Source organism: Moschus berezovskii, chromosome 5, assembly GCF_049115385.1.
Source record: "Moschus berezovskii isolate FMDL1 chromosome 5, NW_MosBer_1.0, whole genome shotgun sequence".
NCBI classification, from domain to species: domain Eukaryota; kingdom Metazoa; phylum Chordata; class Mammalia; order Artiodactyla; family Moschidae; genus Moschus; species Moschus berezovskii.
Genome location: NC_142464.1, coordinates 18,881,134 through 18,905,412, shown reverse-complemented (window position 1 = coordinate 18,905,412; position 24,279 = coordinate 18,881,134). Strand labels below are relative to the sequence as shown.

The 24,279-nt window shown below is 40.2% G+C and overlaps 1 protein-coding gene across 11 annotated transcripts in view; it reads left to right on the top strand.

Annotated features, from left to right (window-relative positions):
• ANK2 (ankyrin 2) overlaps positions 1–24,279 on the top strand; it is a 268,452-nt gene that overhangs the window by 164,045 nt on the left and 80,128 nt on the right. For 6 of the 11 annotated variants that reach the window (XM_088836165.1, XM_088836160.1, XM_088836158.1 and 3 more), the window contains 4 exons: positions 500–598; positions 1,531–1,629; positions 10,831–10,903; positions 21,798–21,942. In XM_088836165.1, coding sequence (XP_088692291.1) covers positions 500–598; positions 1,531–1,629; positions 10,831–10,903; positions 21,798–21,942 — 416 coding nt within the window. Of the gene's footprint in view, positions 1–499; positions 599–1,530; positions 1,630–10,830; positions 10,904–12,105; positions 12,160–21,797; positions 21,943–24,279 lie in introns of all 11 variants that reach the window. The other 5 variants (XM_088836164.1, XM_055433969.2, XM_088836156.1 and 2 more) reach the window with 1 other exon arrangement.

Genomic DNA, 24,279 nt, shown 5'->3' with positions numbered 1-24,279 from the left:
AAGATTTTCTGAAAGGAAAAGAAGATTTAGATTTACTGTCACTGGTTTAGAATTGCCAAAGCTAGCCCAGAGGAAGTCACAATGGACAAACACTGGTTTGTATGATCCTCCTAAGTTTCAGTTGATGCTTCCATTTTTCCTAGGGAAGGACTCACTGTGACATTACTCTTCCTCATTATAAATCTCCTCGCTCAGCATATCCATTTTGAATGCTAATTAGAATGCTAATTGGTGAAAATATAATAATAGTTACCATTTGGAGTCTGTTGATCTTGCTAATTTCAGAAGCCAGCCTTTTTGTTTAGCGGACCATAAGGTGTGAGGGAGTTTTGCTGCTAAGAAAATGGGTTGCTGGTGATTGATATCTTGCTCCAGAGAAACAGGCCTCCGCGCCGACTTGGGTGTAAATAAGACTAAGAAAGTCAAAATGAAGGCTAACTAGTTTTCCTCCTTCTCCCGCACACTCCTGCTGGGTCTGCCGCCGCTGCCTCGTCTACAGAATGGCTACACGCCTTTGCACCAGGCCGCCCAGCAGGGCCACACGCACATCATCAACGTCTTGCTGCAGCACGGGGCCAAGCCCAACGCCACCACCGCGGTAAGGGGGCGCCGGTTGTCTCTCACCACGCCGCCCCTCTTTCCCTTTGATTGACTTAGAATCCCCCTGCCCGGGAGCCGCTTGGCCGAGCTGAGTCCCCCAACACCCCACATCCTTCTTAAACCTCTGCAGTCGGGGGAAAGCCCGGGATTTCCAGAAATCGGCATGTGATTTCTGAGCGCGCCGGTCCCGGGAGGGAGCGCAGCGGCCTGACTCAGTCTTCCCTCCTGGGAGGGGGCCCTGGGCTCGGGCTGCGGAAGCGGGCTCGGCTTCCAGCTGGCTCTCGGCTGGAGCGGAGTCCACCCCTCCCGCCCGATCGTCTTAAGGGAGTACGCTTTCCGCTTTCCGAGGCCGCTGGCTCCGACGAAGCTCTTTGGGATGTGGAGCCATTGAAATGTAAACTAAGCGGTGCAATTAAACCGAGCGGGGTCCCCAGTGGCCCGGCCTGGGGCCTCAGTTGCTTGCTTGTGTTCTTCTGCTGCACGGAGACCTTCTTGCACAGCTGTAGCGAAATGTTGCCGCGTTCCCTGTGGTGACATCTTACCTGCAGCAGATGGCCTGACTTCTGATGAGGACTGAGTGTACTTGATTCTTGAATAGTTTTCTTCGGAGGCCTCCTTCCGGCTTCAAACGTGACTCTCCTAAGTACAGAATTCGGAGCGCTTGCTTGACAACCTCAGGGTTAAAGCAATCGAGTGCTTCTTATTAGAGCAGGCAGATGCAGCTTGTTGTGTTACCATGGTGACCTGGGCTGTAGTTTGAAGAAGTTACAAAGAAGATTCAGATGTAATGGTAAAAACTAGTGATTTTCCTAGGCTGTGCCTTGTTTTGGAAGAAAATGCTGGCTCACTTGGAGCGGCGGGTGAGCTCATTGGCTCAGCCCTCCATCCTCCCCCGGCTCTCACTGCCTTTCTCTCTCGCTCGCTCCTCAGAATGGCAACACTGCCTTGGCGATTGCTAAGCGTCTGGGCTACATCTCGGTGGTGGACACCCTGAAGGTTGTAACGGAGGAGGTCACCACCACCACCACGGTAAGTAAAAGGAACGCATGGACTTTGGCTCCGTTGTTGTGGTTTTTAAGCCACAGGCATTTTCATTTACAAAATGTTTTGAGCGTTTGAACTTTTTTGCGTGAACAGGTTGTAGAGACTTTGGGTGAACATATTGTAGAGCCTGTGTGCTTTAGTATGCAGATGTAAACACGTTTACACAGCTCATACAGGGATTTCAGCTTCCTTTTGTCAACATAAATCTATATAAATTGTGTGAATTGTAATTTTACAACACCTAGCCCTTTCTCTGTGACTGACTTCTTTTTCTCTGGCTCTTCTGCCCTGTTGCTGGAGTTGGGTGTGACACCTACTGCTGGCAAAGTGGTAGGACACTCCACTTTTTATCTTAGCCTGACGGTCACTCCAGACGCTGGGAAGACCTTGACCCCTTCTTAGCTCAGGACTGGCTCAGATGCGTTCGCAGTGAGAACAGTTCATCCTGATTTTCTTCCTATTTCTGAGTATTTTTTTTATTCAAAAAGAAAATTGAGTGTGCTTAGGAGAAAAACCATGTCTGCATCTTGACAGAGTATATATATATATATATATTTTTTTTTTTTTTCACTATATGGAATATAAATGCTGATTCTTTAGGCCAGTGATCATCACTGGCCTGTGCCAGAGAAACTCTGGAACAGTGAAGACCATGATGGAATCATTCCTAATGCTTTTGTGCTATTCAGTTGGAGCAGAGCTTAAAGGAGGCCTCCTGAGAGGGAGACTCACAGCTAAAAGTACTCTTCTCTTTGCTTTTATTTATTAACTTTCCTCTTTGAGCAAGAACAGCAGCTCTGTAATTTCTCTTCGTAAAGTAGAAAAGTAGAGCAACAGCAGATCATTAGCTGTTCCTTAGAGATGAGATCCAATGAGATCATGAACCAACAAGTAAAAAATTCTGAATGAGGTTCTAATACATGCTCCAAGCTAGGAGTGATGCATATAGTTTTAGAACTCTTGATTCTTTTGATAGATATGAAGAAAAAGAAGAGAATTTTGTTCTTCAGGCTGACAGCAAGTCCCTGATGACAGATGTTGGAGTAGTTTGATGTGAAGTTTTAAATCGAGTGTAAGGATGATGTATTAATGAACTGTATTAATGAACTGCAAGACACAGACTGAATTTAGATAAGAGAATGGCACTGCTTGTTTCCCCAAGAAAAATCTTTGGCCAGTGTACCACAATATTTTTAAAGACTTAAAGCATAGCATTCATAAATTATATAGGAGAAAAACAAGTCTTGTCACTGTCTAGCACTGTCCTGAGTCACTGTATATGAATGAATCGTAATGGCTTTTTCTTACTGTATGGTTTCCTATACCGGGAGAATCTTCATATTAGGGACCTTTACATATGTCTTTATTTGGCACCTTTGAAACAGTGTGCACGTCACAGGTAAGTGAAACTTTAGATGGCAAGATTGGCTAAACATTTGTTCTAGTCGTCTCTCAACTTTATCATCTCTTACACGTTCTAGGAATCGTGTATATGCATTTTTATAAAATGGCCACTAGGTGGCATCTTTTGCTATCGTGACCTGCTTTTCTTTCATTCATTTAGTGTTTATTGGGTATAAAAGGTGTGTTGGATTCCATGCTGGATGCTGAAGAGTCATCAGTGGTAAAAACATTATTCCTCCCGACCAATAACTTACAGTGTAGTGTGAGTGAAAAATGAGATTTTAAGTTTTGTAAGAAAATCTTCTTTAATATCACCAAATCTATAAAATTTACATGTTTCAAAGTGATCTCAGGCTCATAAATATTACTTAGAGTTATACTTGAACCATTCAGAGCTATATTTTAAAAGAGGAGCAACTGCTTTCTAAATACAATTGCCACATAGTTCTCAGATACTTTGTCACAAATCAGACATAGGTCATATCTCCACATGTAGCTCTAGGGGGATGTGAAAACGCCCCAAAGCTCCTCCGTGAACTTTTTCTCTTGTATCTATTATTCTTTACACTGCCTTGCTAAACATTGCTCCAATAAAAACCACCGTACTTAGCAATCAAATTTCTATGTGAAAAGCCAGCAAATAAATATAAAACATAATAAAATGTTTTAGATTTTAATCACTTTCAGTTGGCAAAATAAGAAATCATCACCCACATTAATCAAACAAGAACCCCATTTCTCTAAATGGGTAGTTTTACCGGTTACATGTTTTGCTACTGTCCTGACTTTACTTTCTACTTCTCTTAAGAATTGGATTCTTAGAATTATGGGTTTTATTGTTTTATGAAATGGAATTTGGGTCTAAGGATTGAAAATACAAACTTATTCCTCCTGTAATATAGGTCTTCCTACTTTATATTCTTTTTCAGAAGAGATTTTTATTCTTTCTTTGTCCACATAATGATGATATTTAAAGCTATGACTATTATTTCTAAAGTCTGTAGATTCACTGAAAATTATTTGGAACTACTCACTGGTGGTAGGCAAATAGTATGAAGCAATTTAATAATAGGTAAAATAAACCAAATTAAATTTAATATTATTACCATTTGAATGTATTAGCTGAGCTACAGCCACACACCTAACATAAAAGCTTCACATCATTCACTTAGTACAGTGTGCCATTTGAGCAGCCATGTGAGTTCTTTGGCATCAGAGAGAGTCTCCTTAGCTATTCCTCCTTCCAGAGCTCTTCATCCCAAAGTATGAATAAAGTCATTGTGTGGAGAAGAGAGTAAGGGAGCAGTTTGTAAAGGAAAAGTCATTACTTCAGAAATTTGTGAGACATTTTGGGATTGCAGTTTGTTTCCTTAACCTTTGCTTTTCTGACTTCAGAAGACGCAGCAGGGAATGTGAGACAGTTGAGCATTCTCCAGGGATTACAATAATTGTCTGTTTGCCGGAATGGACATCAAAGTGGGAGGGACACATTTCTGGCCACGGAAGCCAACAAGCTCAATCTCCTAATGCAGTTTGGAAGAGCTGTGAGATAGGAGTCATCCTTTTGTTATTGATCGTGCGTACTAAGTCGCTTCAGTCATATCCAACTCTGAGTGACCCTATGGTCTGTAACTCACCGGGCTCCTCTGTCCATGGGATTCTTCAGGCAAGAATACTGGAGTGGCTTGCCATGCCCTTCTCCAGGGGATCTTCCCAACCCAGGAATCAAACCTGGGTCTCCTGCATTGCAGGCAGATTCTTTGCCATCTGAGCCACCAGGGAGCAGTGGCTCAGATGATTGATCAGCAATCATCAGTTATTTGCATAGTTTTAAAGTGATCATGTTTTATGTTGCATATAATCATTGATATGTAGGGCATACATACTGAATAACCTACTAAAATAAAAATGACATTATATTAGCGTTTAAACATCAGTTCTAAATCTTATATGATACCATGAGTCAGATAAAGTGGGAATCATAAAAATGGCAATGCAGTAAATACATGTAAATCATTTGACACCTTTTAAGATGGAGTCCAGAACATTTCTTTGAATACAGGTCCCTGACTGGAAAGCTAAAAGTTGTTATTCTTGCACAAAGAATATCAATAATACATACTGTATTGTGGGTACATGTGTATATCCTATAATATCTATATAAATTTATCTGATGTGTTATCTCAAAGAGAGAGTCTGTATACAGAACTTTTTAAAACTTTTGACTCAGAACACTAATCTGAATGCTGAACCTTTTAAAACTTTTGACGTATTTTTTCCCAATGTGCTATACTTGTCTCAACCACACCTGAGTAGCAGTTATTTTTGGTAACTCACCTTCATTGATACTTTCCAAGCCTTTAACCTTAGTTTTTTTTAATAGAAAAATATTACTTACATAGTACTTAAATTATATACAAAAATTATGTTAACATGTGCAATTGGCATAAAGGTTTGGCTTGTAGTACTGGTGGAGACTGTGTGTGGGCTAGCCAGGGTCGCTCAGCACGCTGCGACTGGCAGAGTGTGTGACACCAAGGGAATGGTTGACCGTGGAGGCACCGGATGAAGGGCAGCAAAGCACATGTTTTCTTCCACATGAAACAAACCAGGTATCATCCCCATCTGCAAAAATAGCATGTTAAAAGCTCATGTTTTATTGTCCTCATTATGATGTAAGTTAAGTCTGCCAGGCATCACATACTGGTTTTGCCACAACGTATGATTTAACTGCATCCTATTAAACTTATGCTTTGTGCACGCTCATTTTAATTTTAAAGTTGTTTCTAGTCTTGACCATAGAATCTGAGATTCTATAGCAGAAGATGCCTATGATCATTTAATTATATCCTTGTTTTCTGTGGACTATTCAGATGGAGTTGCACAAAACTATATTTATGTTTGGCTAATCAAGTTTTCAAAGGATGCTTCATTTAAAGGGACTTTTTTTTTCATCTCTTTTATCATTAGTCATGAGTACAAGGCTTATTACCCATTTAACAAATATTTACTGATGATTTTTTAAAGGTCAGGCACTATGCCATGTAAAAATGCATCCTATATTTACTGCTTTGTAAATAGAAGGCATTTTGAACATCTGTACCAAAAAACATCCCAGGCTAATATGATCAGTGTGTTACTTTTTCTGTTGCCACATATATTGGCTGATAGTAATTTTAATAGCATGCAATAACCAAACTAATGCAAAGCTAGTTCCACTGTCACAAGTTCAAAAAAAATAGTCACATTATCAGCATCTGAAATAGAAACTGAGAATGTTGAGCAATATAAGTTACCCATTTAAAGTATATTTCCATCAGTTGTTTTTAAATTGAGACGCATCCTCTTGTGAAACTGTTTCCAGTGAAGGACAATTACTCTAGAATATTTCTGCAAAAAAACTGACTTTCTGGTGTATTTAATACAGTAGATAACCCTTAACTTTTTAAATCATTTAATTTACACTTAGACTTATTTTTAAAGTTTCCCCAGCAGTCATAATTTAATAGGATCTCATTTTCTCTATCCTATATGTTAAAAGCAAAAAAAAAGTCATTTTTCTGCAATCTATGCCCTTTCTTAATACAAGAAAGTGTAACAGGTTGCAAATTGAGTTGCACAATAGACCCACCCAAGGAAATTTTTTTAAACACCTGTAATTGGTTCCTGTCTTGAGCAATACAGATTTAATTGACTTGTGTTGAGACCCAAGCAATAATATGTTTTAAACTTCTCTAATAATTATATTAAAAATTATAATTATTTGGAATAATTATAATCTCTAATAATTTGGAAAACTCAGCAGTGGCCACAAGACTGGAAAAGGTCAGTTTTCATTCCAATCCCAAAGAAAGGCAATGCCAAAGTTTGCTCAAACTACCACACAATTGCACTCATTTCACATACTAGTAAAGTCATGCTCAAAATTCTCCAAGCCAGGCTTCAGCAATACATGAACCGTGAACTTCCAGATGTTCAAGTTGGCTATAGAAGAGGCAGAGGAACCAGAGATCAAATTGCCAACATATGCTGGATCATGGAAAAAGCAAGAGAGTTCCAGAAAAACATCTATTTCTGCTTTATTGACTATGCCAAAGCCTTTGACTGTGTGGTTCATAATAAACTGTGGAAAATTCTGAAAGAGATGGGAATGCCAGACCACCTGATCTGCCTCTTGAGAAACCTGTATGCAGGTCAGGAAGCAACAATTAGAACTGGACATGGAACAGACTGGTTCGAAATAGGAAAAGGAGTACGTCAAGGTTGTATCTTGTCACCCTGCTTATTTAACTTATATGCAGAGTACATCATGCGAAATGCTGGGCTGGAAGAAGCACAAGCTGGAATCAAGATTGCCGGGAGAAATATCAATAACCTCAGATATGCAGATGACACCACCCTTCTGGAAGAAAGTGAAGAGGAACTAAAAAGCCTCTTGATGAAAGTGAAAGAGGAGAGTGAAAAAGTTGACTTGAAGCTCAACATTCAGATAACTAAGATCATGGCATCTGGTCCCATCACTTCATGGGAAATAGATGGGCAAACAGTGGAAACAGTGTCAGACTTTATTTTTTTGGGCTCCAAAATCACTGTGGATGGTGACTGCAGCCATGAAATTAAAAGACGCTTACTCCTTGGAAGGAAAGTTATGACCAACCTAGATAGCATATTAAAAAGCAGAGACATTACTTTGCCAACCAAGGTCCGTCTAGGCAAGGCTATGGTTTTTCCCGTGGTCATGTATGGATGTGAGAGTTGGACTGTGAAGAAAGCTGATCGCCGAAGAATTGATGCTTTTGAACTGTGGTGTTGGAGAAGACTCTTGAGAGTCCCTTGGACTGCAAGGAGATCCAACCAGTCCATCCTAAAGGAGATCAATCCTGGGTGTTCATTGGAAGGACTGATTCTAAAGCCGAAACTCCAATACTTTGGCCACCTCATGCAAAGAGTTGACTCACTGGAAAAGACTCTGATGCTGGGAGGGATTGGGGGCGGGAGAAGAAGGAGACGACAGAGGATGAGATGGCTGGATGGCATCACCGACTCAATGGACATGAGTTTGAGTGAACTCCAGGAGTTGGTGATGGACAGGGAGGCCTGGCGTGCTCGATTCATGGGGTCGCAAAGAGTCAGACATGACTGAGTGACTGAACTGAGCTGACCTTAACTGAATAATTATTTTATGCAGCTAGAGTTGATAACCATTGATATAGAACTTAGATTATCATCTTTTTGTGTTAAATTCATAAATTAATATTATGATTAATTGGTATATTTTTAAAATTTGTTCATCAAATACTAATTTACCACCTGTTAGTCTCCATAATTTTGGATAGATGCTTTTGTCATTCCTACAGTGTTTAATTTGTTTTCAGTGAATAAGGCATTATGGAACTATTTGAACACCAGAAGCAACATTCTGGAAAGCTGAACTTACTACTCTAGTCTTCAGTGCGCCTTCATCTGGATAACATAAGACTTTCTCCATTTCTTCCTTTACTTTTCTTCCCCAGAGGAAATCTATGTAGTCATTGTGTGAATTTTAAATGTATTTTGCATAATTTTATGTCATCGATTTATTCCTCTATGTATTTAAGAAGCCCCTACTGTGTTTTTGGTTCAGAAACCATCTCTTGACTCGCACTCAGGTAGGAGGCGGATGAGGCATATACAGATGTGTGTGATGTGGTTCATGTGATGTTGTAGGAGTGAGTAATAGCAGATAAACATGGCTAAACAAATACATTCATTGGGGAGGATCAAGGAGTGTTTCTTCAAGGAAGTTGCATCTTACATGAGCCAAGAAAAGAGAAGAGAACATTTATTGTAAAGAAAAGGATTTGGGAGGAAAACAGAGGCGGAAGAGAACGTGGCTGCCAACACAGATGCAGGGTTGGGGGAGCGATGTGGTCTCCCTGCCTCTAGCTACATCACCAGGCATTATCGGAGCCAGTTCATCTGACCCCCTGACAACTTAGGGAGTTCATCCAAGTGTAACTTACAGTCAGCCATGCCCCGTCCTGCATCCATGGATTTAGCCAACCTCGGATCGTGTAGTGATGTAGTACTTACTTTTGGAAAATAGCCTTATATAAGTGGACACATGCAGTTCAAACCTGAATTATTTACGGATCAACTGTATGAAGTTTTTTCTGAAGAAAATGGGAAGCCACTGAAAGGTTGTTCAGTATCACATTATGATTTAATCAATCCCTCTTAATACAAAGAAATTATACCTGTATATTGGCCCTCTCTGGTGGCTCAGACAGTAGAGAGTCTCCCTGCAATGCAGGAGACCTGGGTTCGATCCCTGGGTTGGGAAGATCCCCTCGAGGAGGGCATGGCAACCCACACCAGTGTTCTTGCCTGGAGAATTCCATGGACAGAGGAGTTTGGTGGGCTACAGTCCTTGGGGTCGCAAAGAGTCAGCATGACTGAGAGACTAAGCACAGCACACATATAAATATATTTTCATATTAATCAACTGAATTTCCCTATAAATATATTTGAAGTTCTCTACTGCTTTTGGAAAGAAATGAGCTGGTAATGGGATACTAAAGATAAACAAGTCTGAAATATCTATGCAGCAAAGTTTAAAAACCTTGACAACCTATTGACTGTATTTTGGTGTCTTTAGTTGAAGATTATACTCTTTATTCTGAGAGATTAGTATTTTAACATTCTCATGGCTATGCCAATTGATGTACTTAATACACTTTCAATACAGAAACAAGAGACAGGGATACAGAAAAAAGAGACTCAGCCATCTCTAAGTGATATTTAAAGTTGTGGGATTTGACTTTTTATCTTTAGTTTTTAATCACCTTGGTATTCCTGGTGTCTAAACAGTGCCTATCATGGAATAGGCACTCAAAATATTTCTTGAGTGCCTGAATGACTAAAAAGTTGAGAGGACCTTTGTTTTTAAGACTAATTTAATATCAAATTATTATGATAAGTTATGCTAGCTAATATTTATTGAATACTATTATATTCTAAGCTCTGTTCTTAGAGCTCTTCTATATATTGTTTCATCTAATCTTCATAATAGTTTTAGGAAGTAGTGTTATTATTCCCATTTTATAAATGAGGGAATTAAGGCATAGAAAAATAGAGGACTTGCTAAGGCTTCATAGCTGATAAGTGATGAAGTTAGAATTTGAACTTAGGCAGCCAGGCCAGAGAATGGTCTCATAACCTTACCTGGTCTGCCAGGGCTGGAAGGCAGAGAATTTGGCAGCTCTGGGGTGCTACTCAGGAAGGCCACTAAGCAGCAAACCAGAATTGTACCCAGTAAAAGACCACAAGGATGAGTGACTGTCCACTGCTGATCTTCTGGTCCAGAACAGATGCATCTCATTTTCTGCCCAAGTCTGTCACACTGCTTAAAACTTCTAACCAATGATTTTGTTTGTAATAGATTGCTTGTGTTCACTGCTTCTTTTTAAAGATTGTCTGGAGACATACCTTAGTCCATTTTAGGGAAGCCCTGAAAACATGAATCTGCTTTCTCCACATTGCTAAAGAATGTGTTTTGCAAATGGGAACCTAAAATAATGAACTTTCTCTTAACAACTTCACTGGAGTAAATGGTCATTTATTTTCAGAAAGAACAAAGGAACTTCCATAAAGGAGAATAAGAGACTAAGCTTCCAGAATGTCCACATGGAGAAGATGGCGTGCTCAGGACTTGATCACTTGCTGATGCTACTGACTGTTCTCCTCTGTGATTCTTTCAATCCTTTGTTTTAAGCTGAACATTAATGATTTTTGTCTTTCCAGACTATCACTGAAAAACACAAGCTAAATGTTCCTGAGACCATGACTGAGGTTCTTGATGTTTCTGATGAAGAGGGTAAGACTTTTATTCAATCTTCTATGACATCTGTCATGATCTTACATGAAGGAAATCATCTTTTTTTTAGGGACCAAGCTGGTACAGTGGGTGTAGATGACAACATCTTAGCACTTAAAGTCACTTTTTCACCTTTGTTTCAGTACATTTACTTTTTCAGTTTGGGAGGAGGGAGGATTCTGTTTATGTATTTTCAACTGGTATTATCTTTAATGACTTACTAAATAACAGGGCTGGGGAAAGGGAAAGAAACTGGAAATTGACCATCTGTTAAAATATCTACCTGATAATACAATTGTTGTTAATATATTTTAACTATGCTAAAATACATTTTTTATTAAAATGCCTGAAAGCAAAAGTACTTAAAGCATGTTTTATCAATGGTATATTGAGAAATTTCTGCTTTCTGATTGGTTCAATCACACAGAATCTACTTTAAATCCAGAGGAAAAGAGCCTAGAGAAGGTTAAAAATAGCACAGCAGTAAGTCATACAAACTAAACCTGAGATTTGATTCTTTAAGTCAGAAAATGTGCCTGCTATAGTTTTACAGTTGATAAAAATTATCTAAGCCAGTGGATTTCAAAGTTCTGAGAAGCTCTATGAGGAGCACTAGGGACTCTCTGGGGTGGGTACAAGGCATTATGCTTGAGATCCAGCCAGCAGGTTTCCGCCACTGTACTTCACTGGAGTAGCTGACTTTTCTTGAACAAAAAGAAAAATCTAAAAAATTCATGAATAAATAAAGTGAATAACCAAGTTTCAGTAGTACAGCTATTGGTCAGGCATACATGTTTGAAAAATGTGTACATGTGTATGCACATGGCAAGTGTATATGTTTGAAAACTATTGCCACACTGGCCCTAGTAGTAGGCCCCATACTAATTGCTTTTATGGAGAAATAGTAAAGATATTTCTTTAGGTTCTTCAAGATAAAATCATAAAGTCAAACTTTCCATTGAGATGCACTCACTTATTGGTGACAGACATTGAGTTGTCTCAACTTTTGTAAGAACTTATGATAAGAACAAACAAACATTGGGTCAGATTAAAAGATGTTGCCAAAAATAATGGTTCCAAGTATTTATTATGATAATTTTGTATTCCATCCTAATAACGTGCCAATTTTCTGCATTCGTATTTGCACACAATATTTTGCTTTGTGTGATCATCTTTCTTATCTTCACTTACATGTTGAACAGCTTTTAAACAGTTTGGTGACCACTTTATTGATGGGGAAGTCCTTAGTGATTCAGGTACCTTTTGAGGACATTGTTGGAGTGAAAACCTGTCTTTGCTTTTAATTTTTCTTAACTGGCTAGAAGCAACTTTCTTAATATTTATATCTGGGTGCCTAATACTCATCTGTTTTTGTTTTTTTTTTACATAGCACGTGTAATATGAGTGGAATTGTTTCCATGTGCATTTGAGTGTGTGGATTGTATTAACTTGGAAGTTTAATGTTATGAATTGCTTATACTGTAATATTAATGATTTGAAACTATTATTGAGACCTATTAACTAATTACATTATTTAATGACACTATAGAAATATTTTTTAAAACTAATATTTCTTCTTAGAATACAAATTTAGAGAAAAATTAATTTTTGATAAGTTGATATTGAATTAGCATGAACATATTAACTTCATTAGACTGCTTGAATATGTAGTCATACCATTCTTGGATAAAGATATGTTTTAGATGTAGTTTAAAATATATTAGGTTAGTAATTATAATCCAGTTTTTTAAAATTACTGAGGAATAAAGTAATCTTTAAAAATTTAGGGGTGACTTTGGTAGATAGGGAAAAGTGAATAATATAAAATATCCTTTCTATCAAGAAGACTCCAAAATACATGTGGTACCACTTTAAGGAAACCTATTACATGAAAATCTAAATTTATAAATGAGATAAATTAGGTAGTGATTATTTAATTTAAAAATTGTTATTTATTTCTAAAATACTTAATAAAGAATTCCAATAGCTAATGCTTCCAAGGTATTTACTGAGGTTTTAGAAATTTCATTTGTATGAAACAACCTCTTGAACCTAAGCACTGAATAATATAAGATCTAGTTATAACATCTCATATACTTTTGTTAAAACTGTTACATGTTAAAAGTTATTAGTGATAAGAACTCTTGAAGGAATATTGGTGAATGATCAAGAATATCTTTCATGGTGAGAGAGGAAGCTTTCTGTGGCCTCCTGAGTGCTAAGACGCTTCAGTTGTGTCTGACCCTTTGTGACTCCACGGACTGTATCCCACCAGGCTCCTCTGTCCATGAGTTTCTCCAGGCAAGAATGCTGGAGTGGGTTGCCATTCCCTTCTCCAGGGGATCTTCCCAACCCAGGAATCAAACTTGAGTCTCCTGTATCTCTTGCATTGCAGGCAGATTCTTCACCACAAGCGCCACCAGGAGCATTTTTCCTTACTAAGAAATTCAAGTTGAATAATATTCTTGTGTAGAATATAGCTAAGTATTGTGAAGTAACATTTTAGTACAATTAGTATAAAAGAGTTTAACTAGTTGACATTGCCAATCCTTTAATTTTTTTGTGAGTTTAAAATGTTTTCTTGGAACCTACCATCATTTATATGGGCGGAGTACAGCTGCATGTGTTTGGACAGTATTAGCTAATCCCTGTTTTCTTTACAACTCTACTGTTTTAATAATAGTCTGTGTATCAGTACTCAGAAGAGTATTCAAGCCAAGTATAGATGTCCTAGCAGGCTAACTTGCTATAGTGAAGAAATCAGAATTTTCCATTCGTGAATCCAATCAACGGATGGTGAAAGTTATGTTATTGTGTGTAAGCTCTATGACTGGTACCGTGGCAGAATCACAGATGAATATGTATGGAAATGTATAAATTCATGAAGCCTAACTGAAGGCACTATGTCATCCGCTTTTCCTATCTGCCTGGGAACATCACAGTCTCATGGACTTGCTGAAAGCTGAGAGATGAATAGGAGGGTGGCGCAGGCTTTGGGGAGTGGAAAAGGAACAGGATGGAAGGTCCTGAGATAGGAAAGTACACGAGAGGGACACAGAGTGGCAAAGTAATCCAGCCATTCAATGTGGCTGATTCATTGAAACATACGGTTTTCGCTGTGGAAAGCAGATATCTGAGGGAAAAGAGCGCAAAACATCACAACGCTAGCTGCATTATCTCATCCCCAACACATCCATGTGAGATCAGCTGTGGATTTCCCCTCATTTTTTTTTTTTTTCAGGTGAGAAAGACTCACGCAAGGGTGAGGAGACTAAGGCTTAAACACATTCAGTAGTTTGTTCAGTGGCCCAGAGCTACTAAGTGGTAGATGTGGGATGTAAACCCACTTGGAAAGCTGCTGCAATAGCTCAGTCAGGATGTAAAATAAGTCGGATGGCAGAGAAATGGAAGAAAAAGAGAAATGGGAATTCAGTCTAAGAATATTCTACTGTGCAGACTAAAACCAAGCTGTCAGTGTCATCCTTTACATCTTCGGATTGTGAGCTGCTTCCTACCTTTGCTGACTCAGCTCTCCAGCCGTAAATTATATGATGGGGCTCTGGAATCATAACACCTGTGTAACTAAGTTACCTGTGGAACTGTGACCCATGTATCCCTTATACTCAGGGGTTTATGAGCGGGAGGTTTGTACAAACTTCTCCACTAGTTCTCTGGGGTGATGTGCCCTAATGATCAAGAGAACTCCAGAGTGGTTGCATGTTGGGATGAAATGCAGAGTCACATCTGTCTTTTCCTTTTGACCCACTTCCACTGTGGACACTTGACCCTAGGATGGCACCTCCCTCAGATTTCTTTACACACTTACCTGCAGAAGTGCTAAGTAGTCTTGAGAGGGAGAGACCTCAGGAACGTTTCAGAGAATCTCCTTCTTCCTGGCATTGTGAAGAGTTGTCAGGAGGAAGAATCCTGGGCCCTTCCCACTGTGCGTATGTATCTGTTCCCATACTTTTGTGATCTGTGCCCTGTAGAGACTGGTGGTGGCTCTAGCCCTGAGGACTGTTTAGTTTCCAGATGTTAAGACAGGAAACTTTGAAAGCAAGCAATACATTAATGCTATACAATTAGTAGGAAAGGGTTTTCATGAAGTTGTATGGAATAATTGGAGAATACAATGAAAAACAAGTTAAATCCTAAAATCTGGAAGTCAGAATTCTGTTAAGTAAGTAAATATGTAATGTCAGCGAAGGGGTTGTTCAAATATAAGAAACAGAAAGGAAGTTCACTTTAGGTTTGTTATGATGCCAAAAAAAAAAAAAAGGGTTTGCTTTTTGTTTGTTTTACGACAAGGAAGTTGATAAAGCACAGAATACTGGGGTATAACCACTCTGTCATACACTCTTTGCAAGCCTGTAGAACTGTACTTGAACAAATCAGGGTTAAGTTTTTACATTCAGAATCTTATTTGAAAGTAGACCCGTATCCCTTTTCCCCGCCTTGGCTCGGGCAGGGAAGTAGTTGTACTGTGTGTTCACATAGGGAATTTGCAGAGAGAAGCAGGTGGGTAGCGAGAAGGTGGGGAAGAAGATGAGTCGGGGGTCCCCAGGCTGAACCTGAGACGCTTCTCGCAAGTTCAGGTGGGGCAGTCCAGGAAACATTTGAATGTGCGTGTTGAGTTTGTGAGAGAGGTTTGGGATGGATACAGAAAGTGTGCAAGCAAAATATAGGTGATCTTTGAAGTTTTAAAAGCACATGATTATATATCAAATACGAAGAAAGTTTGGAAAGGAAGTATCAACATTTAAGGAGAGTGGAGACTGGAAAGACTGACTCAAAGATGTGAGGAGGAAGACCAGGGAGGACTTGGGTCAGAGAAGTTAAGGAGGGCAGTGGGGGAGCCTGGTGGGCTGCCGTCTATGGGGTCACACAGAGTCGGACACGACTGAAGTGACTCAGCAGCAGCAGCAGCAGCAGTGTTGCAGAGAAGTCACCTCTTGGCCACTGATTAACTTGTAAAAGCAGAAAGCCTCTGTTTGTGAAAGGAAAAGGACTCAGAGTATGAAATAAAGAAGGCCTAAGAGTTGGAGGTGGCCAAAGTACTGGAGTTTCAGCTTTAGCATCAGTCCTTCCAATGAACACCCAGGACTGATCTCCTTTAGAATGGACTGGTTGGATCTCTTGGACTCTCAAGAGTCCTCTCCAGCACCACAGTTCTAAAGCAGACTTATTTTTCATTAATTGCTATAGACATTTCTGCTTTCCATCCCACACTGCAGACACTGTCAAATAGCATGGTTTATACACACATGTCCTGGGAGAAGAGTTTTATGGTGAGAATAGTACCTAAGTACATACCTTTCCAGATAATTCCAACACTGGGTTAGCATCTGGCCACTGACACCAGCATGTTGGGATTCTGCATCTTTGGCCATTTCTCTCTGAGACGTAAGTATTCCCTGGTGGCTCTGATGGTAAAGAATCCATCTGCAATGCAGGGGACCTGGGTTTGATCCCTGGGTCAGGAAGATTCCCTGGAGAAGGGAATCATAACCCACTCGAGTATTCTCTTTTTTATTATTTTATTTAAAATTTTTATTTTATATTGGAGTATAGCCAGTTAGCAATGTTGTAATAGTTTCAGGTGGGCAGCAAAGGGACTCAGCCATGCATGAAAGTGAAAGTCAAAGTTGCTCAGTCATGTCTGACTCTTTGCAACACCATGGACTAAACAGTCCATGGAATTCTCCAGGCCAGAATACTGGAGTGGGTAGCCTTTCCCTTCTCCAGGGAATCTTCTCAACCCAGGGATCGCACTCAGGCCTGCAGCACTGCAGGCAGATCCTTTACCAACTGAGCTCTCAGGGAAGCCCGCCAGCCACACATATACATGTGCATTCTTTCCCAAACTCGCCTCCCATCCAGACTGCCTCATAATGTTGAGCAGAGTTCTATGTGCTATATTGTAGGACCCCTACTTCAGTATTCTTGCCTGGAGAATTCCATGGATAGAGGGGCCAGGCGGGCTACAGAGCATGGGGTTGCAGAGTCGAGTTGGACATGACAGAGCGACTCTGAAACATAAACAGGCATCAGGATAGATACAAGACCACCATAGGGGGTCTAACCCTCGAACTTCACATTTGGTAATATAGAGCCTAGGAGGCGGTTTGTTTAATGTAGCAGCTGTCTTAGGCAGATAGCATTGTAATAAAACCATCAAAGTACAGAAATGAGGGAGAATGTAACGGACATCCACTCTCTCATCAACTCAGTGAAATAAGGGCTTTTTCAGTTGTGCATTGACTTATCACTGCAGTCACTCCATTTGATATATTTGATTAAAAGTGTCCTCTTCCAGTTGCTTTCTTTCTGTCTTTTAATATGACTACATGCATAGGAGGGGAAGGCTAAGTTCATTTGCATCTTCTACAAGGTAAAACAGGTGACACTGGGCCTTGCTTCTCCAGACTAGGAGTGAGTCCAGCTGGGTGACCTTCTCTTTCCTTCACCATGTAAACCTTCTGTCCATTTAAGGATGACAAGAGGGGAAGAAGAAAGGGAGGAATAAGACCGAGAACCTGAATTGTAAGCCCTACTTTATTAAGGAATTTTGAGTAATGTGGGCGCTTCCTTGGTGGTTCAGGTGGTAAGGAATTTGCCTGCAGTGCAAGGAGACCCAAGTTTGATCCCTGGGTCACGAAGATCCCCTGGAGAAGGGAATGGCAACCCACTCCAGTATTCTTGCCTGGATAATTCCATGGACAGAGGAGCCTGGTGGGCTACAGTCCAAGGGGTCGCAAAGAGTTGGACATGACTAAGCAGCTAATGCTTTCACTTGTGAGTAATTTTAAGAAGAAATTAAAGCTCATTGTGACTTGTCTTTGTTCTCTGTAACCATGTTGGTTGCTAAGAGACTGGTGAGAGCTGGCAAATTATGAGAAGCAAGATGAAATGCAAAAGCCAGTTGACTCTGGGGATGGGTAGGATGCCTCAGTCTGGGTGAAGTTAGGAATTTGATGCTAGAAGGCAAAGCTCAACTGTTTGATTGCTGGAGCTCAGAGGAGAATTGGGGTAGTAGAGTGGGGGATAAAGCAAGAATGAGAGAGTACATTCAAGCACTTTTGGGTTTTAAATAGTTCTGTAGGCCTTTTGCTCAAGGGATGAAGTACAGCTTGTTTTATATGTCATCGTGAATTCAGTCATTCCCTTTACTTTTTCATAAATAAGGCTTAGTTTTCTCAAAGGTTAAGAAAACTTTTCTTTTCTGAAATAATTTAGGCTTATATCCAAAGAATACTTGTGTTTTAATAAGCCAAGTCTTAGAATTGATCTTAGGTGGCTCAGAGGTTAAGGCGTCTGCCTGCAATGCAGGAGACCTGGGTTCAATCCCTGGGTCGTGAAGATCCCCTGGAGAAGGAAGTGGCAACCCACTCCAGTATTCTTGCCTGGAGAATCCCATGGACAGAGGAGCCTGGTAGGCTACAGTCCACAGGGTCGCAAAGAGTTGGACACGACTGAGCGACTTCACTTTCTTTAGAATTGATCTTAGAACTTTTTATCTCCCAGAAATAAACCAAGGGGGAATCCCAACTTATTTGACTCATAAAAATGCTCCTGTGTAAATACTTACTAGTTATACAAGAGGGAGAAATAGTGGAAAGTCCCAGAAGCCCTGTAATAAAGCGTCCAAGCTCCCTGATCTCACTGCTGTGTTCAGAGACAGACTTTCTTCGTCGACTCTTCACATTGCTCGCCAGCAGGGACACTGACTAATGCTGTCACTCCACTTAGTATTCTCTCAGTGAGTAATGCGTGTTACTCATATTCATACTGTTTTTGTTGCCCTCCATGACCCCTCACACACCAGCCTCTCACTTGAAATACCCTGATCTCTCTGCCCATCACACAACCCACTCCAGTACTCTTGCCTGGAAAATCCCAGGGATGGAGGAGCCTGGTGGGCTGCAGTCCATGGGGTCTTGAAGAGTCGGACACAACTGAGCACTTTCACTTTTCACTTTCATGCATTGGAGAAGGAAATGGCAACCCGCTCCAGTGTTCTTGCCTGGAGAATCCCAGGGATGGGGAAGCCTGGTGGGCTGCCATCTATGGGGTCGCACAGAGTCGGACACGACTAAAGCATCTTAGCAGCAGCAGCAGCAGCTGCCTATCACAATGGCCCCCAAGCAATTGACCAGCTCCCATTCTTTCTTCAGCAATTCCTTTTGCAGCTTCCCTAGAATTTCCTAGGACTACTGCAGCAAATCACCACAGATTTACTCCCTCAGACTTGGAGGCTGGAAAGTCCATGGTGGGACCATGCTCGTCTCTGAGAGCTGTAGGGAAGAACCTTTGATCACTTCTTCCAGCCTCCGTGCCTGTTAGCACCTTGGTGTTCCTCGGCTTATAGACACATCTCTTTAACACCTGCATTCACATGACATCCTCCTCTGAGTCTCTTTGTGTCCTTCTCTGTTTCTTGTGAAAACACTCTTTTTGAAATTATCCCGTATGGTCTCATCTAAATCCTTCTTTTACATCTAGAAGGACCCTGACTCCACATAAGACCACATCCTAGAGCTCCAAGTTGACAAAATGAAATTTTGGGGGGATACTGCTCAACCCACTGCACTACAAGAGATCTCTCCCTCCTTTGGCCTTTTTGGTCCTTAAAGTTAACTAACATCATGCATTTCATATGCATCTGTATTGTTATTTATCTATGGGTTGCTGCTGTTGCTGCCTCTGGTTTTGTGAGGGAACACTTTGAAGAAGAGATTATATACAAGAGTTGAGGGGGAACCAGTTTAACAAAATTAATTTAAAAAATTTACTCATGTTTTCATTAGAGTTATCAGATTTATGAACTATTTAAGCAGTGCAATTATATTTTTTTTATATATTTTCAAAAATTATTTTGCATAAATGAAGTTTAGCTTATATTTCAGAGTGTCAACACTTTGACCATTTTGTATTAACAAAAATAATGCCTAGTAATATTATATCCTGCTGCTGCTAAGTCGCTTCAGTCGTGTCCGACTCTGTGCGACCACATAGACGGCAGCCCACCAGGCTCCCCCGTCCCTGGGATTCTCCAGGCAAGAACACTGGAGTGGGTTGCCATTTCCTTCTCCAATGCATGAAAGGAAAAGTGAAAGTGAAGTCGCTCAGTCGTGTCCGACTCTTAGCGATAATACATCCTTATTTATTATTTAATTCAGATCCCCGGCATGTGAAACAGATTATTAGCATCACTCTCATGGGAAGATTAACTGGCCAGTAAGTAGCAGAATTAGAATTTTAAACCAGATCTATCTGATATTAAAGACTCAACTTTTAATTACTCTTCTGTGTAGCCTCACTCAACTAAAACTAAATAAAAATATAATTGTTTCACTGAGGCAAAATGAAAAGTAATTTTAATGATGAGATTTGTAACTGCCAAATATTAAGTGTAATGATTCTGAGAAAAAACTCCAGCGGTGAATAAATTGCATCTCTATTTACTGGAAGATCTTTTGTTCAAACTGTCTTTAAGTAATTTAGAAAGCTAATAATCTTTTGATTATGGGCTCTTAGGATCATATATACAGGGAAGTAACGAAAGACTGAAGACATGTTTTGTATGGTTCTTTAATGCTGTGTCTTTATAAATGAATTAGTGCTGATTTGAAATAGTTATTTTAAACAGAAGAAATTAAAATAATATTTTACTTGTAAGAATGAAGTACATTCCTTCAGGTTTCCCTTACATAGTTTTTCAGGCTTTGTGTGATTCGTGCCCTTGAAGGACCTTCGAAAATAGTTTCTCTTAGCTAAATTATTCCCCCATTCTAGCACATCAGTGGTACAGCCAGCATGTGTGTGCATGAGGTGTCATTTATCGAGTCTCCTGAAATCTGTGTTCTGAAATTGTTCTGTTCCAGTCCACGGGCCGGGAGTGCGCTCTCGCCGTCTGTGCCCCCAGATGACAGCCACAGCACTTAGGCATCGCTTTCTACCACCGCTTCGTTGCTTAGCTCACTTTTTCCCTGGTGCTTCACCTTTGGGAAGCCATCCCAAAGCATCCTTTCTAAGCTCTGTAATGTTTTTAAAATTAAATCCCTGGTTGTTTATTAAAATGCTACAATCTGCCCACTTCATTCTAGTGTTCTTTTCCTAATGTGCTGCTGCTGCTGCTGCTAAGTCACTTCAGTCGTGTCCGACTCTGTGTGACCTCATAGACGGCAGCCCACCAGGCTCCCCCGTCCTTGGGATTCTCCAGGCAAGAACACTGGAGTGGGTTGCCATTTCCTTCTCCAATGTGTGAAAGTGAAAAGTGAAAGTGAAGTCGCTCAGTCTTGTCTGACTCGTAGCGACCCCATGGACTGCAGCCTACCAGGCTCCTCCGTCCATGGGATTATCTAGGCAAGAGTACTGGAGTGGCTTGCCATTGCCTTCCCCGTCCTAATGTGCATATTTTGCTAATATCTGTATATAAGTCCTATTAACTCCATTTAGTACACTTCTTATTTGTTTTAGAGCAGTAGATATTTCTTAGCGTATTGTTGATTACATGAAGACTGTTAATGCTGGCTACTGTGTGTAGAATTATTGAAACCACATTCAGAAGCTAAGTTGTATATATTGTACTAATTATTAAGTTAAATATGAAGCTATAAATCAGCTATTATGATAAAAAATGAGTAAAGAAAGTTGTCTAATATTAAAAGAATTCCAATTCAGGTAATTATTTCTTCTTGTTAAGTAATAGGAAAATGGGTCAAATATCGTTTCCCTGAGTTTCAGCACTTTTTAATTGCATGTGTTCTGTTTTTTTCCAGTATGCAGTATTTCAGTGATGTCAGTGCTATTCTGATTTTTTTCACAATTATAATCATATTTTGCAGTTGATATTACATTCAACAAGTAAGTCTCCATCTCTCTCTGTTTCAAGGTGATGACACAATGACGGGTGATGGGGGAGAGTACCTCAGGCCTGAGGACCTAAAGGAACTGGGTGATGACTCCCTCCCCAGCAGTCAGTTCCTGGACGGGATGAATTACCTGCGATACAGCTTGGAGGGGGGGCGCTCCGACAGGTATTCACAGAAAGCGCTCACTTTGTGACGATAGTAATAAAAAGAAGTAGACACGGTCATTGACGCTTCATAGGTAGGCTGTCCTCTCAGCAGTTACTGCATTATCTTACTGCATTCTCTGACAACTTAGTGTCCATTTTAAAGGAGACCAAGGCCTGGAGAGATTAAGTAATTTAGTCAAAGTTTAGCTTTGTAAGAAGCAGAGTCATGACAAACTCTGAACCATTAAAGTATGATACTTTTAATCATCTTCAACTTTTTCTCTAGGCAAATTAAAAGGACGGTTTTGCCTTATGGGCAGTCTTTACTCAGTGGCAGTTACAGGTACTCCCAAATCCCCTTGGGGTTTTTTGTTAGTGGAATCAACTATATTGTGAAGAAGGATTTAACGATAACAAATTGAGAATGAACCGTTGCCTGGAACTGTTTTATGAAAAAGAATTGGAATAGAATCCCCCAAGAGGCTGGATACCAAGAGCAATCTGAGCAAAATCTGAACGGGATCAGGTTTTATCACTAGATCCAGGGAGGTTTACATTTTATTCTGAAATATACAATCAATTTTGGGGGTTATTACTAACTAGCACTTCAGGTGATTATTCTTTTTTGAGACAGACTAAGAACATTCCATGGTGCCTCATCAAACATATGACTGCCAATTTAGGTTGTGTGTGATTATTCATATAATGTAATATCTTTTGCCAATCAGTAATCTCAAGTTTATAATTTTAATATTGGCTCTATTTTTGCTATATCCAGCATACGTGGAGTGTAAGAAATAAATACCTTAAAGATTAGTCAATTCTAAAGGGATGAATAGCAAAAACAGGCCTACCTTGGGCATTTTCCTTGAGTACTAATGCCTCCCTCCTATCATTTTTTTTAATTCAATGTGCGTATAAGTGCCTTTCTGGACTGGCTTTGTGGTTGGTGCTGGAGGTACAAAGATAACTAATATATAATTGCTGAATTCACTATCTAATGGCCTGAGAGAAAGATGAGGCCAGCGGTACCATAGTGCACCTGGCCCCCTGAGGCTCAGGCTTCCTGGAGCGGATGAGCCTAGATTGGGAAGGAACAATGAGTAGTAGCAGTGAAGAGAGGTGGGGAGGGCATCTGAAGCTTTAGGGAGGTGAGCAAAGGCTTGTGGCGTGTGAGGGAAAGAGTAGTGAGTGCGGCTGGAGTGCAAGCGTGAAGGAGGGAGGCCTCATCTGCATTTTGGGTGGGTCTCTCTGACAGTGAGATGCAGGGTGAATTTCAGAGGCTTGGTCAAATGGCTACCCACCTCTGGCAGTGGTAACCATCTGAGGAATTCCTGCTGCAGTGCTCCCTGGAGTAGCTAGGACAAGACTTGAACTTTTAACCTGGGTGGTAGCAATCCTGGAGAGAATTTTAGAAATGAAAAACTTGAGAACGTATCAGTGAGGCAAAACTGTCCGGATGTGGTGACAGGCTTTATGGGGTGGGTGAGGAAGAGGAGGAAGACCCAGTTGGCTCGTTGGCTTCAGTGACTTAGATGGAGAGGGGCCTTGGGATCAGGATATAGGAGGGGCTGCTCGGAGAGTGGGGGTAGGGGAGCTTGTGAGGGGTCAGTGTTCTAGATTCTGAATTTTGATACACTCATTGATTTGAGACTTACAGTCTGAGATTCTTGAAAGACTTTAAATTGCAATAAAATGTTTATGGCCTTGCAAAAATTCACAGTTCTGTGAATAATCATATTACTGTTATCCAAAAATCCTTTTTTTAGCTTGATTTCTCTTGTTAAGAATAAGTGCTTAACTTGATCCTTTTGCCTACTTTGAAATACTTAGTACAGAGAAAGATTTAGAACAATGCTTTCCATAAGACAAGTATCAGTGGTTTGAGGATTCTACCTAAACTGAATACTTCTCCGCTTGTAAAGACAGGGGATATGAAACAAAGAAGACATGATCGGTTGTCCGGGGCCACACTTGCATTTGTAAAACACCAGATGCATTCATCCTTTCCAAGTTGGCATTATAGTCAGCATTTCATTTTCATGGTTGCAATTTTTTTTTTTTAGTTTTGCTTAGCCAATTGAATATGTTATCTTTTTCGGTAATCATTTTTTCCTTCTCATTTCTTTATTTGGTGTGCTTTCAATAGTACCATGCCCAGGTAGGTATTAATTGCATATGATGAAAACATGACCTTCCTGGATACATCCACATTTCCCTGCTCACTGCTCAATATATGTGTAGTGTGTGGGTGTGTGCGCGTGCATGTGTGTTTTGGCAAGGGTTGCTTATATTCTAGAATTATGGATTAATTCTCAAATTAGGATTTTTATGTATTACATTGAGTATCTATTAA